The 18284-nt window shown below is 44.0% G+C and overlaps 1 protein-coding gene across 3 annotated transcripts; it reads left to right on the top strand.

Annotated features, from left to right (window-relative positions):
• Window positions 1-3135: 3135 nt before the first annotated feature.
• On the top strand, window positions 3136-17729 carry nfatc2a (nuclear factor of activated T cells 2a). 3 transcript variants are annotated; one of them, XM_087780807.1, is made up of 10 exons: window positions 3136-3571; window positions 6010-6910; window positions 7347-7506; window positions 10921-11123; window positions 11194-11366; window positions 11870-12010; window positions 12908-12963; window positions 13034-13166; window positions 13879-14355; window positions 17057-17729. In XM_087780807.1, exons 1-10 carry the CDS (start codon window positions 3514-3516, stop codon window positions 17110-17112), a joined length of 2358 nt encoding a protein of 785 aa, XP_087636933.1. In that variant the 5' UTR covers window positions 3136-3513; the 3' UTR covers window positions 17113-17729. The 3 variants fall into 3 exon arrangements, with proteins under 3 accessions (XP_087636933.1, XP_087636932.1, XP_087636931.1); XM_087780806.1 differs by lacking the exon at window positions 3136-3571 and adding an exon at window positions 4922-5123 and having other exon boundaries at window positions 13879-14349; XM_087780805.1 differs by lacking the exon at window positions 3136-3571 and adding an exon at window positions 4922-5123.
• Window positions 17730-18284: the final 555 nt, after the last annotated feature.

Raw genomic sequence — 18284 nt, 5'->3', positions numbered from 1 at the left:
ATTCAAGAATCTGTGCTTTTAATAACTCTCGTTGCACAACTTGAGTTCAGGCTTCTGCTCGCTCCGAGTTTCCAGCCTGGAATTACACGACAGACGACTGGGAATGCGAACCAACCACACGGACTGGATGTCGACCGAATCTACGAGGGCTCTGCTCACTGAGGTAACGGAATACTAGAAGAAGATCCATGTCCTGACTACTGTAGCGGTGACCAGTATTCTGAGTAAACATACGTACATAGATTCTGTGGAATTCATCTGTGGCCTCTGGCTCAGCTCACATCCTACACGAGCTCTTATCTCTGACGGCTCACGACTGAAGGGAAGTCCTGTTGGAGCATAGCTGGCCCTCTAGGAAAACTGCCAACTCCGTCTTCCGCCTTTCCACTGAATTCCTCAAAAATTGTTGCTAACGACGCGGTCGGGCTTCACGTATGTAGTTTCCGTGACGACCCCGAGACGGATGGAGAATTTTTTTTTTTTCCACAGATAAACGGGAATCTTTTTATTTCCACCGAATGTAATCCAGGAATCGTCAGCAGACGTTAAACTCGTGTTCACACGCCACCGTTTTTAGAAGTTTCGGCGGCGGCTCTTATCTGAGGCTGCGACCTGTTGTCGAGTCGCCTCTAAGAGAACCGTGAAGGTCACCTTCGATGAAAGTCCATATCACGACTCGCACAGATGAGTCTGGAAGCTTGTTGGTTAAAAGGTAGGCTGGGAAAAATAACGTTGGACTCAACGTTGGATGTGAGGGACCATCATCCTCGGTAACAATGACATGAACGGCTCCCACGATGCTTTGCCGCCCAGCCGACCAATCACCGCTGTCCATTGCTTTCGACATCATAGACTTGTATAAGGTGGATTCAGTATCAAAACGAAATGATGTGCCTGACTGGAGCTACATCTACATCTCGTACAAGAAGGATCTGTCTCGCCTGCAGTTGATTCAGAACTCTGCAGCAAGAATTCTGAGCCGCTCTAGTAGAAGAACTCACATTTCTCCGATCCTTAAAACTCCTCACTGGCTTCCAGTTTCTTTCAGGATCCATTTTAAAATTCTGGTTCTTACTTTCAGATCTATTCATGGTCAGGCTCCTCCTTACATCACTGATCTGATCCAGACTTACACCCCAGCTCGGGTTCTGAGGTCTGTGGATCAGAATCTACTTATGGTTCCTCGCACAACGTTCAGGACCAGAGGAGAGAAATCTTTTCAGGCTGTTGCTCCTAAGCTTTGGAACGATCTTCCTCTCTTTGCGCTTGATGATCTACTGACTCCTTTAAGAAACATCTTAAGACGTTTTTATTTGTTCAGGCTTTTCCTTGATTTTCTGGAACTCCTGTTGTGTTATCAGTGTTATATTGACCTTTAAAATATATACTTTATTGAATATTGTTTTGATTGTTTAAGCGCTTTGTGACCCTGGTCTGGAAAAGCGCTATACAAATAAATATTACTTACTTGCTTACTTACTTACATTATACCACTATTTGATGGTGTTTTAAAACACAGTATTTAGTTCACCTAGTACAAGTACAAACTCCCCAGACTTTAGTTTTCTGCTATAGCTCGATCGACAGAGGCTTAGTTTGGCCCGTGACGCTGACCCGGTCGAAAATATTCCGACACCTCCGAGCCACAAGGACGTTCCAAGCTTGTCGTGTAAGAAACAATTTTAGCGCCACATGTTCCCCTTTTAGACGCGGAGCTCCTCCAGGAGACCCGCAGCAGCTCCCAGATCTGATTTCCAGAGTTTTGGACGCTCTCGTGTCAGACCCTGGAAAAGTGCAGGAGGGGGTTCCAGACAACCGGGGCAGCTTCACACAGATGGAAACTCCAGCTCGGTGTCGGAAGTGCACTCTCGGTCGTCTGGAAGACTTTCCCATTTGAACAGTTTGTTTTTTTTTAATGAAAGAAGCCGAGTCGTTGCGCAACACTTCCACGACACGGCAGGAGCTCGGTTCAGGCGTCGAGATCCTCTGTAGGACGAACACATGACGTAATGACAACAGTCCTAGATTTATTGACACCGGCAAGAGTCTTCTTCAATCTATTATTGTTATTATTTCTATCATGTCCGACATCTACACACAATCGAACAAACTTTCCACATGAAACTAGATGATACTTGTTTACTCATTAGAACTACAAACAATGGTAGTATTTGTATCTTCTTTATCTATCTTTTATCTTTTGTCACTCTTTTAAGTTGTATTCACTTATCTATCCTCTTTAATCTTCTCCCTCTGCTAATGCTACATTGTAGCCACGCTAGCACGTTGAGCTACATTCGTATGATTCAACCAGTCGTCTGAATAATCTGTTTTGATCCTAAACTTTTGACATTATTTTGAATTTGATAAAAACATTTATCAAATTCAAAATGACTTTTTCTTCTCTTTTTTTTAAACCACTTTCACAACTTTAGCACTTTAGGGACTTTAATTAGTACTTTAACTTTAACCGTACTCTAAAGGTTTAGCTAAGAAAATAGCGTTTTGCTATTAGGTTCAAGAAGAAGATCTGGATTTCAGTCAAACGTTGATGCCACATTGAAATACTTCAGAAAAAAACATGAAACTATCTTGACTTTAGGCGACAGTTGAGCCTCAGGTGTGTTGCCTCAGGTGTGTTAGCCACGTAGCTAACTAGCACGCTAACCACTTCAACCTAGTGTGTCAGCAACTTTGCCTTCAAGTGTAGGAAAAACAAGGATGTCAAGTGCTTCTTTTTTTTCTTCTGTTGGCTCTGATCCGAAGTTGTTGGTTTAAATCCCTGACTTATATAATTTCTATGTCATGGAGGAAGGGGCCCCCGAACCACTGGGGTCAGTGTGTGTGCTGGTCAGAAGACGCTGCTCATTTCCATGAGGAAATGGAAACACAAAGTAGCCTCTTTCCCTCAGTGGAAACAAAGGAATTCTCTATATTACGTCTTCAAACGGCCTCGCAATTAAGTCTCCAGCAGACTGGGCCGGTCGGTCCAGACCGGGGCTCGGTTCTGACCCAGCATGCGGAGTCAGGTCTGAATGTACAAAGTCCAGTGAGCAGGTCCTCCTCGACCGGGGCTACAGAGATTTCTTCATGGGCCACAATGAAGTTCTTGTGCGCTACTGTCTGAGAGAAGCCACAGAAATGTTCTGGCTCCGGACCCGGGCACGTCATGGATTCCTGAGTGTGGGGGCTTTGCAGGAAAGCCCTGAGTCTCCGACATGGAGCCGCTCCAGGTTTCCATGGCAAAGGCGACCAAACAGGAGGAAACAGTGAGGGAATCCCGTTATTTTACAGCATTGGAGCATTATAAACACCCAGAGCAGCGAAGGAAAGCGTTCCTGATGCTCCACTAATCCGCTCCGAGCTCTGGGAAGGACCGGCCGCATGTTTCTCAGCAGATCCTCCGTCTGTTTTTGAGAACTTTTCCCTGCTATGTTTGAGCTGTGACGCTATTTCTTCCTTTTTTGTTTTCTCCCGCGACACTTTTTTTTTTTTTGTTGCCCTTCTCTCCAGATGTTCAGAGAGACCTGGAGACTGGCTCAGTACCACAACATGAGGTCCATGGATCAAGGTACTGCTCAAGTGTTGTGATTATCTGGTAATCAAACCATTTGTTTATCAACTCACTCTCCTTCTATCCTGCTGACAACTGCTGCATGTGCGAGGACTTTAATGTCGTTTACGGGACCTTCTTTAAAGAAAATAACAACTCTTCATTGACTTTTTTTAATCACGTTTTCAACTCTTTACCTAGTTATTTATAATTCAATTAATGTTTGTTTTATTGCTATTGTTTGTGTCTATTTAAGCAAACTTTTGTGTCATTTTATTGTTTATAAGTGAGTTTTTCTGGCATGTGAATTCAATGAATGAGTGAATTAGTTGAATTGTTATAATGACTATTTACTCCTTCGTATTATTTATGCTGTTATTATCTCTATTACTTTAAAATACAATCTTGTTAATGCTATGAATACACACTTTAATGTGTTTAACTAATTAAAACTACATTTATTTGAAATTAAGTTTCACTGAAACTTGTGCTAATATTTTATTGTTCCAGAAGCGGTTGATCAACATATATTTAAGCTGATAATGACATTATTATTACTATTTTTACAGTTTGATTTTAATATCATTTAACATACATCCAGTAATATTAAAACCTTTTAAGAAAATAAATTAAAACAGGCAAATATTTTGAATCTTCAGACACAATAAAATGGACTGGATATAAGAATTAGGAATAAGAAACACTTTCATTCCACAAACCAATTTAAAATCGGTTCCATTTTAACATGAAATTGATATTTATTTGTTCATTTGTACTGTATATAGCAGAACGAGAGAGAAGGAAGCGCTCTCTCGTTCTGCTATATACACTCTTTTCTTCTTCAAATATACAAATGTTGTCAATGAGGTGTCAAATAAAAAAAACAAAAACAGTAGTAATATTTGTTTTATAATGTCATTTATATGAACTATCTTATCAGTAAGTGTGTTATGTCGCCGGGGCTTCAGGGTCATCGAGGTCTCCTGCGTCAGTGGGCTTTCCCTCTCATATTAAAACCCGGCTTCTGTTTAAAGAGCTATAAAAAGTCTCGCTGTAAATATTTGACGACTTAATTAAAGCGAAAGATGTTTGTTTAAAAGTGGAAAATCAAAGTTGCCACACTTGCGTCTGTCATGTCAGCGTTCGTCCAGCAGAGGGCAGCACCAAAGTTTCTCCTCCCGCCTTCAATTCTTGAAAAAATATAGTTTTTAAAAGATCGAGAGAAAATTCAAGTCGTTAAAGTTGTTTTTAAAGACGCTCAGCTATTGGAAGGTTTCAGGGATATATCCGCGTGAGAGAGTTTTTAGAATCAGGAAGTCGCCCCTCAGCCCCCCACCCCCCCCACGCCCCCCTCACCACCCTCAGAAGCATCACTTCGCTGCAGGTCCACTAAACTCTCCCGGGACGGTTCCGAAGCGGTTCGTCTGGAGGCATTTCAAACAGATGAGCTCTCTTTACGAGCAGAAGGAGCCGGAGGAGCTGAGCGGGGTCAACGGCACCGACGGCGACTTGGACTTTGCGTACCTGTTCGAATATGAACCGCCGAGCAGCCACTTTGTCGAGGGACAAGGTTTGAACCCTGAACCTCCTGAACCTCCTTTTCTTGTCTCTGAGCCCACGAGTCGAACCTCGTTCAATGGATCGAACTTTCTCCGCAGTTCAGTCTGTGTTCGCACCTGTGCAGGTGTTCCTGGTTTTAATGGCGTTTAATGATCTCGTGGAAACGAGAAGTTCAACTTGTGTAACTGTTTTTCCCTTAAAAAAAATAGTTTCTATTTTGAATTAAAAAAGGTAGAAAATCGTATTTCGACCTATTATCGTGTTTTATATAAATCGCTTATGATAAAATAGACGCTTAACGATATTAACACACTGTAATAACTGTAAAGAAAAACCTTATTAAACAACAAAAGTCAATTTTATCATCAGTAGATAATTTAAACTTCCTGATAATTACCTTTAATCCAACATTTTTCTAATAATAAGTTCATTTACTGTCCTGCTGATGTGATTAAGTATAAAAATAATTATTCCATTGTCTCATTTGAAGTTGTGTCTGACAACAAATAAAAGGAAAAAAGTTGATTTAAACACAAATATAAGTAAGTCAGTCAGTAAATAAAGTTTTCGGATAATATGTCAAAACATTTCCGGTCTGAATTCTGTTTTTTATATTTCACCTTTTCAACTGTAATTTGCTATATTTTTGCATGAAGCTACTATTTCTATCTTGCGAACCCGCAGTTGTGTTTTCGTTGCATCACGATCACTTGCTAGCTCGTCGTGTGTCTGCATGATTGTTAGAAAGAACATTACATTGAAGTTTAAACTATGCTAACTAACACTGACACATGATAAGGATGTAATTTAACATTTTTCTTAACTTAAAAACTGTTTGTTCTTCTTCTCTGTGTCGGCTCCTCCCCTTTTGACCGTTTTAATATTTTTCTTCCCAGATGACCCGAATCTTGACCCCCACAAAGTCCTCGGCCCTCAGTCGGAGCAGGTCTACCCTCTGGACCAGACCTTGCCCTACGGCCTCAAGTCCTCCTACACCGACCTCAACGCGGAGGTCCTGGTGGGATACGAGAACCAGGAGACCAGGAACTACTACCTGGACCAGACCCGTCCCGTCGGTCTCGCCCTGAGCCCCCGTATCGAGATCACCCCCTCCAGGGAGCACTACAACCACGGCCGAGAGGCGCAGCAGAGCCACCACCTGAACATCAGCCCCCGGCCCACCCTCACCGTGCCCGGCCACGACAACCTGGCCTACCGTGAGGCCCAGTGCCTGAGCCCCGCCAGCAGCAACTCCTCCACCAGCTGGCACTCGGAGAGCTACTCCCCCTGGGGCTCCCCCTGCGTGTCCCCCAGTAGCGCCCAGAACCCCGGAGACCTCTGCCCCCGGTTACAGAACATCCACACTGGCTCGCCCCGCACCTCCCCAGGCACGTCTCCCCGCACCAGCCTAGTGGAGGACGGATCCGCCTCCTCTCGGCCCGGCTCCCGCTCCACCTCCCCTCAAGGCAAGCGCACCTACGACATGTACAGGAATCCAGGCCTGGTTCCCTGCCACCGCTCCCGCAGCCCGTCCCCTCACAAAGAGCAGCACATGGGGGCCCACTACACACACAGCAGCCCCTCTGATGGCACCAACGGGTTTGGCACCGGTCAGCCGGGCCTGGTGCCCACCAAAATAGTCAAGACGTCCAACCAACTGTACACCCTCCTCCCGGAGAGCCACGTGGACGGGAACTACTTGGTGTGTGACCAGGACGTCAAGACCAAACCCGCCCCAGAGTCCTTCTTTGTAATCCCTCCGATCTGGTCCAAGCCTCTGGTGTCCAGCCTCTGCAGGTAAACCCAGGACTCAGACATCCTAGTAGTGGTGTGTGTTGGCAAGAATCTGGCGATACAATACAACGATCTATCGTGATACTGTAGTAACAAGGAGATATTTGTAGTATTGTCGAGTACTTGACTCTGGTGTTGCAGAATTAATATGTTTTGAAACCAAAATATGTCCAAACATCAGCGTTAAAAGCTGTTGTAGTCGACTGTATCCTCTCGTCCTCAGTCATAGCCTGGAACTCGCAGGATTTTGTTGTATGTTTAGCTGCGGAGGACGAAATGACTGCTGCCATCTAGCGGCTGGAAGTTTTAATTGCAACACAAAACTCAACAAACGCGCCGTGAATATTCAAAGAATAAATATTGCGAAATCCTGACGTATGATGATGTTGTAACGCCTCTAAGTAGCAGCTTGTCATCCCGTGTCCTCCGTGTCCCGCAGCATCCCGGTGCCGCCGCTGGAGTGGCCCATGCCCAGCCGCCACGACCCGTACGAGCTCCACATCGAGGTGCAGCCCAAGCCGCACCACAGAGCCCACTACGAGACCGAGGGCAGCCGGGGGGCCGTGAAGGCCCACACGGGGGGACACCCCGTGGTGCAGGTACGGCGGTTTATTTTGGAGATTCTACAAGCTGCAGAACAGGGGAAAGTGCTGAGTCACGTTCTTGAGCCACAGAGAAAACATCCGTCGATTGAAGAGTTAAAAAGGGACTTAAACGACCTCGATAGACAGGGTTATGGAAACTGGTCGTGAAGACCAGACTTCTTCACACTAGAACTGGTGTTTCCGCTGCGCACCACAAAAACACACGACTTCCTCTCACGCCGTTGTTTCCTTAAAGAGAAACATCATCAAGATAATTGTGCTTTGACTGGAGAGCCGTCGCCCATTATCTCTGACACGTGCCCGGTCCACTTCCCTTCTGACTGTCGTCGCCATGGCGACGTGTTCTTTTTTTTTTTTTGTTGACCACATAAAGCCCCACTTGTGTCTCACGGCGGTCCCGGCGGACTCGACCGAGGTCGGCCGGACCGGTCGGCTCTTTTCCTGTCATGACTCACTGCTCCGGCCGTCGCCGTGACAACGCTCCGACTGCTCTCACAGTGTTTGCGTCCGGCGCTCCGTACCTGGATATGAAGCTCGCGGTGGTTGTCATGGTTCCCGTTCTCGCTCAGGGAAGAATCTGAATCTTCGGCTAGCACGTTAGCTCGCACACCTTCATAGATGTTAGCATCTCATGTTCTTAACGATGTTAAATTTAATCTTTAACTCATTGATAATATAGGTAACATCCAAGTTAACTCTTATGGTAGCACGTTAGCTCGCACACCTTCATACATGTTAGCATCTCATGTTCTTAACGATGTTAAATTTAATCTTTAACTCATTGATAATATAGGTAACATCCAAGTTAACTCTTATGGTAGCACGTTAGCTCGCACACCTTCATAGATGTTAGCATCTCATGTTCTCAACTATTTTAAATTTAGTCTTTAACTCATTGATAATATAAGTAACATCTAAGTTAACTCTTATGGTAGCACGTTAGCTCGCACACCTTCATAGATGTTAGCATCTCATGTTCTCAACTATTTTAAATTTAGTCTTTAACTCATTGATAATATAGGTAACATCTAAGTTAACTCTTATGGTAGCACGTTAGCTCGCACACCTTCATAGATGTTAGCATCTCATGTTCTCAACTATTTTAAATTTAGTCTTTAACTCATTGATAATATAGGTAACATCTAAGTTAACTCTTATGGTAGCACGTTAGCTCGCACACCTTCATACATGTTAGCATCTCATGTTCTCAACTATTTTAAATTTAGTCTTTAACTCATTGATAATATAGGTAACATCTAAGTTAACTCTTATGGTAGCACGTTAGCTCGCACACCTTCATAGATGTTAGCATCTCATGTTCTCAACTATTTTAAATTTAGTCTTTAACTCATTGATAATATGGGTAACATCTAAGTTAACTCTTATGGTAGCACGTTAGCTCGCACACCTTCATACATGTTAGCATCTCATGTTCTCAACTATTTTAAATTTAGTCTTTAACTCATTGATAATATGGGTAACATCTAAGTTAACTCTTATGGTAGCACGTTAGCTCGCACACCTTCATACATGTTAGCATCTCATGTTCTCAACTATTTTAAATTTAGTCTTTAACTCATTGATAATATGGGTAACATCCAAGTTAACTCTTATGGTAGCACGTTAGCTCGCACACCTTCATAGATGTTAGCATCTCATGTTCTCAACTATTTTAAATTTAGTCTTTAACTCATTGATAATATGGGTAACATCCAAGTTAACTCTTATGGTAGCACGTTAGCTCGCACACCTTCATAGATGTTAGCATCTCATGTTCTCAACTATTTTAAATTTAGTCTTTAACTCATTGATAATATAGGTAACATCTAAGTTAACTCTTATGGTAGCACGTTAGCTCGCACACCTTCATAGATGTTAGCATCTCATGTTCTCAACTATTTTAAATTTAGTCTTTAACTCATTGATAATATAGGTAACATCTAAGTTAACTCTTATGGTAGCACGTTAGCTCGCACACCTTCATAGATGTTAGCATCTCATGTTCTCAACTATTTTAAATTTAGTCTTTAACTCATTGATAATATAGGTAACATCTAAGTTAACTCTTATGGTAGCACGTTAGCTCGCACACCTTCATAGATGTTAGCATCTCATGTTCTCAACTATGTTAAATTTAGTCTTTAACTCATTGATAATATGGGTAACATCCAAGTTAACTCTTATGGTAGCACGTTAGCTCGCACACCTTCATACATGTTAGCATCTCATGTTCTCAACTATGTTAAATTTAATCTTTAACTCATTGATAATATAGGTAACATCCAAGTTAACTCTTATGGTAGCACGTTAGCTCGCACACCTTCATACATGTTAGCATCTCATGTTCTCAACTATTTTAAATGTAGTCTTTAACTCATTGATAATATGGGTAACATCCAAGTTAACTCTTATGGTAGCACGTTAGCTCGCACACCTTCATACATGTTAGCATCTCATGTTCTCAACTATTTTAAATGTAGTCTTTAACTCATTGATAATATGGGTAACATCCAAGTTAACTCTTATGGTAGCACGTTAGCTCGCACACCTTCATACATGTTAGCATCTCATGCTCTCAACTATGTTAAGTTTAATCTTTAACTCATTGATAATATGGGTAACATCCAAGTTAACTCTTATGGTAGCACGTTAGCTCGCACACCTTCATACATGTTAGCATCTCATGTTCTCAACTATGTTAAATTTAATCTTTAACTCATTGATAATATAGGTAACATCTAAGTTAAGTCTCATGGCAGCACGTTAGCTATGCTACCAGACAAGATTTTGAAGGACTTTGAGAAATTTTTCTTGGACAACCACTAGTAAAACACCCGTAGCACACTTGCTAACTGTTAGCACGTTAGCTTTACAATTGTTTATCAAGATTTGCACTTTTTAAATAACTATTTCAGCGATCTTGCCTGAGCAAAAGTACTTGTATATTATAAAATGAATTGTCCAATAGAAGGATTAAAATAAATAAAGCTTTTTCTTCAACGTTACTGTTAAAAACTAGTTTTAAATAGAAGTCAAAGATGTATGTTAGCATCTTGCAACAATATCATTTATATCCCCCCAAAAAAGGGAGACAACAAAAAGTTCCAAAAATATCTTATAGTATGAAGCTTTAGTTCTGATTTTATATATATTTATATTTGAATTTGCGATACGTCTTTCTTGTAGCGTTGTAATGCTATATAGCTAAAGGTTGTTGCTAACCTCAGCAACTGCAGCTTCTCTCTGTGGTTTTCTTGCACGTCGCCTTTGAGCAACACTTTCAACTCCAAAAGTATCTCACCATCGCCGTGACTAACACTTCCTGTAGTAGGCGGCCAAGAACAGGGTCAGATTCAAAAAAAGTCCCGCCATCTTTTTCGGGTCCTGACCCCGGTGTGTGTTCTGCAGCTGCACGGGTACCGAGGCAAGGAGCCGCTCGGGCTGCAGATCTTCATCGGCACGGCCGACGAGCGCATCCTCAAGCCGCACGCCTTCTACCAGGTGCACCGCATCACCGGCAAGACCGTCACCACCAGCAGCTACGAGAAGATCGTCCACGGCACCAAAGTGCTGGAGATCCCGCTGGAGCCCAAGAACAACATGAGAGCCATGTGAGGACTCTGACCGCGGGTCATGTGATCACGCTCAGTTGTGTGATCATGAGATTCATTTGTGTCCCAGAATCGACTGCGCCGGCATCTTGAAGCTGAGGAACGCCGACATCGAGCTGAGGAAGGGCGAGACGGACGTGGGGCGCAAAAACACCCGAGTCCGCCTGGTGTTCCGGGTACTCATCCCGCAGCCCAGTGGCCAACACGTGTCACTGCAGGTGGCATCGCATCCCGTCGAGTGCTGTAAGAAAATACACTTTTTTTTTGGGCTTTTATACAACTTCTCTTTCCACGATTGATCAGAACTGATCGGTCCAGGAAACTGCTAATGTTGAGGGTCGTCATGACGACCGCCTCTGGATCAGGGTCCACATTAGGGGCTGTCAATCCAATTTAATTATGATTTTTCAAAATATGTCTTTCAAGATCAGCTTGAATTTTTTTTTTTTTTAAAGCAAATACAAACTAGAAAGAATGAAAACAGAGAAAAAATGTTTTCTTTTTGTTTGGATTTTAAATGAATAGATCAACTCTCTTTTTATATCGCCATAAGTGAAGATGATCAGACCAAAGCAGTTGAGCTGTGAAGCGTCACGAGAGGATGAACCTGCTCAAAGGTCACCAGGTTGTTTGTCCTCACACGCATCACTGGCGTCCAGGAACCACTTCTCTCATCACAGCTTTTATTCCTCTTATTTCCCTTTTCTTCGTCCGTCTAGCTCGTAACGCTCCGTGTTTCCCTGCAGCCCAGCGCTCCGCTCATGAGCTCCCCCTGGTGGAGAAGCAGGACACGGACAGCTGCTCGGTCCGGGGAGGTCAGCAGATGATCCTCACGGGTCAGAACTTCAGCTCCGACTCCAAGGTGGTGTTCATGGAGAAAAGTCCAGGTGAGACACGAACCTCAACTCGGATATTTACGTGTTAGAGAAATATCGACGACATAGATCGCAACATTTCTTTCACGATACTGTTTACAATATTTATTTTATGGTTTATAGTTCAATGACATGTTTTTGAAATAAAATAATTCGATTTTTAATATTAATTTTTTCAATCAACTTGCAAATATTCACTGTGCCTTTTCTTTTAAATCATTGATTACGTCCTCGGCAGCTAAAGTAATAACTGTGAGATCCTGGCGATGACTGAGGACGAGAGGATACAGTGACTCCAGCAGCTTTTAAAGCTGATGTTTGGACATATTTTGGTTTGTAAACAAATGAAAGCAGTTACGACTTCGTCAAGAGTCATGTGGTCTGTAAATACTACAACACCAGAGTCAAGTAATACTACACATATATACTTGTTACTGCAGTATCACTATATATGGTATCGTATCTCCTGATTCTTGTCAACACACCACTAGTCACATGACCGATCGTGGAGTCGTAGTGCGTCACTCCGTTTCTTCCGGCTTCCCTCTTACGAAAGTAGTTGGAAAAAGTATTTACGAGGTTCTGTGTTCTGGACCCAGCAGCTGCTCTCAGAACCACAAAGGTGGGGGGGGGGGATAGCGAGGGGGGGATCCCTGAGACTAGCAACGACAGGCAAACAAGCCGGTCGCCAGGAGAGCGGGAGTCATCGTGTTCGAAGCTCTCGCTGGCAGGAAGTTTGGAATCCCCCCCTTTTTCCTTTTTTTTTCTTTCCTGCTGACTCACCCCCGACATGTGGTTTCAATCTGACGACCTGAACTCCACTCCCACCTTCATGTTTCACCCCCGAGTTTCCAGCCCCACTTCCTCCGTCACTCTAAGGTTGTTCTGAACCCGGTCTTCTCTCCTCAGACGGGCAGCACCTCTGGGAGATGGAGGCGACGGTGGACAAGGACAAGAGTCAGCCGGTGCGTTCGCGGCTCCACGCCTGCTTCAGCTTGTTGAGTTGTCGTCGGTGACGGTGGTGTGTCTCCTCAGAGTCTCCTGTTCGTGGAGGTCCCGTCCTACAGGGACCTGAACGCCTGTCGCCCCGTCAAGGTCAACTTCTACGTCATCAACGGGAAGAGGAAGAGAAGCCAAGCGCAGCACTTCACCTTCACACCTCTGCCATGTGAGAACGTGTAACTCAGAATATACTCTTAAATACCACAATATTTATCGACTTTAAAATCATATTTGATTTCTATCATAGTTCTTTATGGTTTATATTTCAATAAAGTATTAAATAAAATCATTTGATTTTTATTTACAACTAACATGCAAACACTCGCAGTGTTTGTGTTGCAATTAAACCTCCGGCCACCAGATGGCAGCAGTATTTAGATCCTCCGCAGCTTAAAGAACAATGAAATCCTTGGAAAGACTGAGGACGAGAGGATACAGCAGCTTTTAAAGTTGATGTTTGGACATGTTTCGACTTCAAAACCAATCGAAGCAGTTGATATACAGCAAATATGTCCTCGTTCCTAATACAGTAGTCAAAAGTATTGAAACTCAACAAAGTATTGATACTAGGATGTTGTTTGAAGTTACATCTAATTCAATTTTTAAAGTATCGACACCGTTGTTTATAACATTCATTCGTTTTTTGCACTTGTCAATATATAATGTCGTTTTGTTAATTGTAACATGTTGTAAAATGTTGTTTTTTTTAATAAATATTGATTAAATTTCTAAATCAATCAATCAAAAATGGTACTAAGTATCCAATATTTGTATCAGTATCTAGTTGTAAATGTTGATCCTTCAGTATCACAACGTATTGTTTCCTGTGTCGTGACGTCGTAACGACAGATTGGTAACTCAAAGCTGCATCTCTTCAGCTCCGTCCATCAAGACCGAGCCGGCGGACGAGTACGAGGCCGACCACATGGGCTTCACCGTGTCCCACATCCTGGGCTCGCCCCCTCACTCCTACTACCGCGGCTCCCTCCACCCGGACCCCGGCCTGCTGTCCAGCATGTCCTCCTGCCAGCGCCTCAGCTCCAGCCTGCCCGACCAGGACGGGCGCTTCCATCAGCAGAGTCCCGCCATCGTCTTCTCCCGTGGGGGCCGCAGCCTCAGCAGCAGTCCCGCCGGGTACCACGGGTCGGCCCCGGAGCCGCAGCGCTCGGTGCTGGTCCACACCGGCTCCGTGGCCCAGCAGCACTCGTCCATCATCCACTTCTCTGCAGGCGTGCAGATGGACGAGCAGCAGGTGCTGTACTGTGACCAGTACATGCAGACGCCCTCGCCCCAGAAGAGCAGGGTCTCCGTGAAGGAGGAGAACCTGGACCAGATGTTCCTCGATGATGGTGAGTGTAAGTTCCCCGCTTCTCAGTCCATGTTGACCTTTGACCTTTACCTTCTGTAGAGCAGGGGGTTCCCACATCCTGTCGGTTGGCGAGCTACTTTTAAAATGATCAAGTTCAAAAGTTCTACCTTCATCAGATTTAGAACTTTACTCTGATAGCCATGATGGAAGGATCTGAGGATTCAATGCTCAAATAGTGCAGTCAGTAAGGAGTATATTTCCTCATGTTTGGATACTTTTCATGTGAGAGTAACTTCCAAAAATGTCTTCCTACTATACTATTAATCATTTCCTACTGAAAAAATGGTCGTACACTCAAACCCAGGAAATGTATTCAGATGTAAGAATCTGTGCGTGACACGAATGCACTTCTCCTTTGTTCATGCAAATCAATGTAGAATTCAGACGGGTTCATCCCTATTTAAATATACGTCAATCATATTCAAATCAACCGCAAGACCTCGAGATTCTCCTTTCCGTGTGATCATGGAAAAAAAAAAATAAAGTAAATAAGTTCAGACGAGCTCCGGTGTAAACGTGTCATACACGGTAATTATCAAGAAAACTGTATTTACAGAGCAGTGGCTTATTCTAAACTTAAACAGTCAGAAACTTAAACTTCGGATCATCGTCATCACGTCCGAGCGCTTTGTCTGATTGGAATCTGTGGCTCGCTTGCGCAACACACGCGTGTTTTCTTACTATGATTACAGGATAAAAGTGTTTCACGAAAGGTCTTAACGTGACGGTGTTTCAACATAAGTTTGTTCTTAAGAATGTGTCTCAGATCAGGAGGAAAAACCGGCTTTTGTGGCGCTTTATTTTGAACCTGCAGCATCAGAGCTCTTGGAGATACTTTCTTAGATCGTATCTCATTATGTCACGCCATCTACTCACGCCAGCCTCGACCCACGTATCCGTCACGCCTGCTGTAGAACATACGTGTAGAAACATGACCATCAATGGAGACATGTTGATCTTCACTCGCTCTACAGTGAGATGCTGCTAGACCCCCCCCCCCAAGTGTTTGCAGAGCAGTGGTAGTACGGAAGGAGGTGCACAAGTGTGTGTGTGTGTGTGTGTGTGTGTGTGTGTGCGAGAGAGTGTGTGGAAAAAAAGGCACGAGTGTGTATTTCTTGGCGGCTCAACAGCACCATCAGTGTAGATGAGTTTAATGAAGGGACTTTTCTTCCTCAGAGGACCTCACAGACTCACCTGTGCAGGTAACTCACACACCACAGTAGTCGTGGTAACGTGTGCGTGTGCGTGTGTGTGTGTGTGTGTGTGTGTGTAGTTCAACGGTGACGTGGCGCGTCCTGTCAAGTTGGAGTGAAAGTATCAGGTTGACTCGAGTGACTTCCTGTCGTGTCACTGCCGATCCTGCACCACTTCCTGTTCGTCTCATGGTCCCGATCATCACACGCGTGTGCAGGCCAACACGGGCTGCCGGGTCACCGAGTGTGGGAACGAGATAAAGTTAGTCGTTAGTCTCGGTCGGACGCGCGGCGGCGTTTCCATGGCGACCGCTTGTTTACACTCGGCTGGTAAACGTCAACATCACGAGCGTGTGTGTGTGTATGTGGACTCACAAACGAACACACACCTCGGCTGACACTGAGTCAGTGTGTGTGTGTGTGAAACATGGCGCACAGAAGCGCGAGTGTTCCTGACCTCAGGTGTCGGTGCTGCCAACCCTTCACGACACACTGAGCCGCCACTGTGAGGCAGGAACCCGTGGACTTCAAGAGTCGCACTCTGACACGGGAACTTCAGAAGACCCACGTTCGTGACATCACTTCCTCAAAGTGTTTGATTTGAAACTTGTTTATTGACAAGGGCCTCGCACACACACACACACACACACACACACACGCGTCTATTTTTAGAGCAGCGCTCGGTGAAAGTTTCCGTGTCGACACCCTTCCTCTCGTGTTGACGTGGAAACACGAGCGGCAGGAAGTGGAGTCTGACTGTGCGGATGACGCCCTCTAGTGGGGAACACACGCCAGTGCGAGCACCTTTTGCATCCCGGAGGAGAAGAAAAGCACTTTTTCTTTGTTTTTTCTGGATCTCCTGTGTTGTTCTCAGTGTTATCTTGATCTTTAAAGTATATATTTGATTGATTATTGTTTTGATTGTTTAAGCGCTTTGTGACCCTGGTCTAGAAAAGCGCTCTATACATATAAATGACTTCCACACACACAGAATCAGAATCAGAAAACCTTTATTAGTCCCGCGAGGGGAAATTCGGTTTAACAGCAGCAAGAGAAATAAAAACACCCAGAAATAAAAACGAGAAATAGAATAAAAGATAAATCTGCGCTATATAATATATACACAATCATATTTACATAAATAACAAGAGGTGCAGTTAAATAGTTATCTGGCTGTGTTCTTGTTGTGGAGTCTGATGGCAGCAGGGAGGAAAGACCTGCAGTACCTCTCCCTCACACACCTGGGATGGAGCATCCTATCACTGATGGAGCTCCTCAATGCCCTCAGTGTGTGCTGGAGAGGGTGAGACAAGTTCCTCCTCATGGAGCCCAGCTTGCTCCGCATCCTCCCTCCAGTCACTTCCTCCACAGGATCCAGGGGGCGCCCTAGGACGTAACCGGCCTTCTTAATAAGGCTGTCCAGTTTAGCCCTATCCTTTGCACACACACACACACACTGTTCTCTCCGGTGACCGCAGATGTTCTTCTCCACAGTGAACGAGATCATCACCAAGGATCTGACCGGCGTGCAGGTCAGCGAGCAGACATGAGGGAAACACAACCTTCCGGACTGTCGCTGACGACAACAACAAACGTGAAGCTGGGGGTTATATCCACGGTGATCAAAGCTTCACCGCAGCGTGTCGTGCCTCACACACAGACACACACAGACTCACACAAACACACACAGTCGTCGTGGCTCTCCTGCAGTCTTTGTACATATTTTTATACTTTGTTCTATTTGGAGAAAATGAAAAAAAATGCTTTTTATTTTTGTAACATTATAAATGTGTTAAACTCACGTTTATATTTAACTTCATCTGAAGCCAAATGACGACCAAAACATTATGACCAGGTTGTACATAACTTCTTTGTAAACACCCGAAGAGCAGCTTCATGTCATGTTTTTAAAAAATAAGCTTTTTCAGCCAAAGTGCCTTTAGAGAAACATGCCGAGATCCTTTACCAGCTTCATTGTGACCAGAAGTTAGTTCGCACACACACGCACACACACACACACACACACACGCACGCACACACACGCACACACATGCACACACACACACACACACACACACTGACAGGAGGACGAGCCAGTTGTGAATCTAACCTCTGTAAATATTCTGCTCCTGCTTCATGTATCAATAATAAACCTGTATTAAAATCTTTCATTTTCACTTGTTAAGTGGCTGCAGACGTGACCCAGGAGTCCCGAAACATTCCCAGGTCAGAGTTAAGCCACTCACAACGACACACATAATGACAACAGTTGTGTCATAAATGGTCAGGACCAGACGTGAAAAGAAACACAAGGAAAATTCCAAATTTGAGTTCAAAGCGAAAAAAGGTCTCACACAGAGTTGATCCACAAAATAACGCTGACAGAAAATAAATAGTTTTCTCTTTTTATTTTCGACTCGCAACATTGGTAAAGATCCAGAGACGACACACACGTGTCCTTCATGTTGACAAACTCTCCTCTAAACATTTGATCTGTCGCTTCAGGATGGAAACCATATTTAAACAAGAGAATCAAGGTCATCGTATCGTCACGTGGTTTCAAGGAAGCTTGAACGTTTGTGGATCAGCAGGTTGGATCAGATTGTGGCAGAAACTTATTTGTTACAGTGATTTATTTTTTATTAAAAAAAAATGTTGGTCGACTCAAATCTCATGTCTTGATGTCAAACATCATGTCTCTCGTTGACTCTTTAAATTCTAA

The sequence above is a fragment of the Callionymus lyra genome, chromosome 19, assembly GCF_982586985.1.
Source record: "Callionymus lyra chromosome 19, fCalLyr1.hap1.1, whole genome shotgun sequence".
Taxonomy (NCBI): domain Eukaryota; kingdom Metazoa; phylum Chordata; class Actinopteri; order Syngnathiformes; family Callionymidae; genus Callionymus; species Callionymus lyra.
The sequence above is the reverse complement of the archived record's forward strand: the minus strand, read 5'-3'. Positions and strand labels throughout refer to the sequence as shown.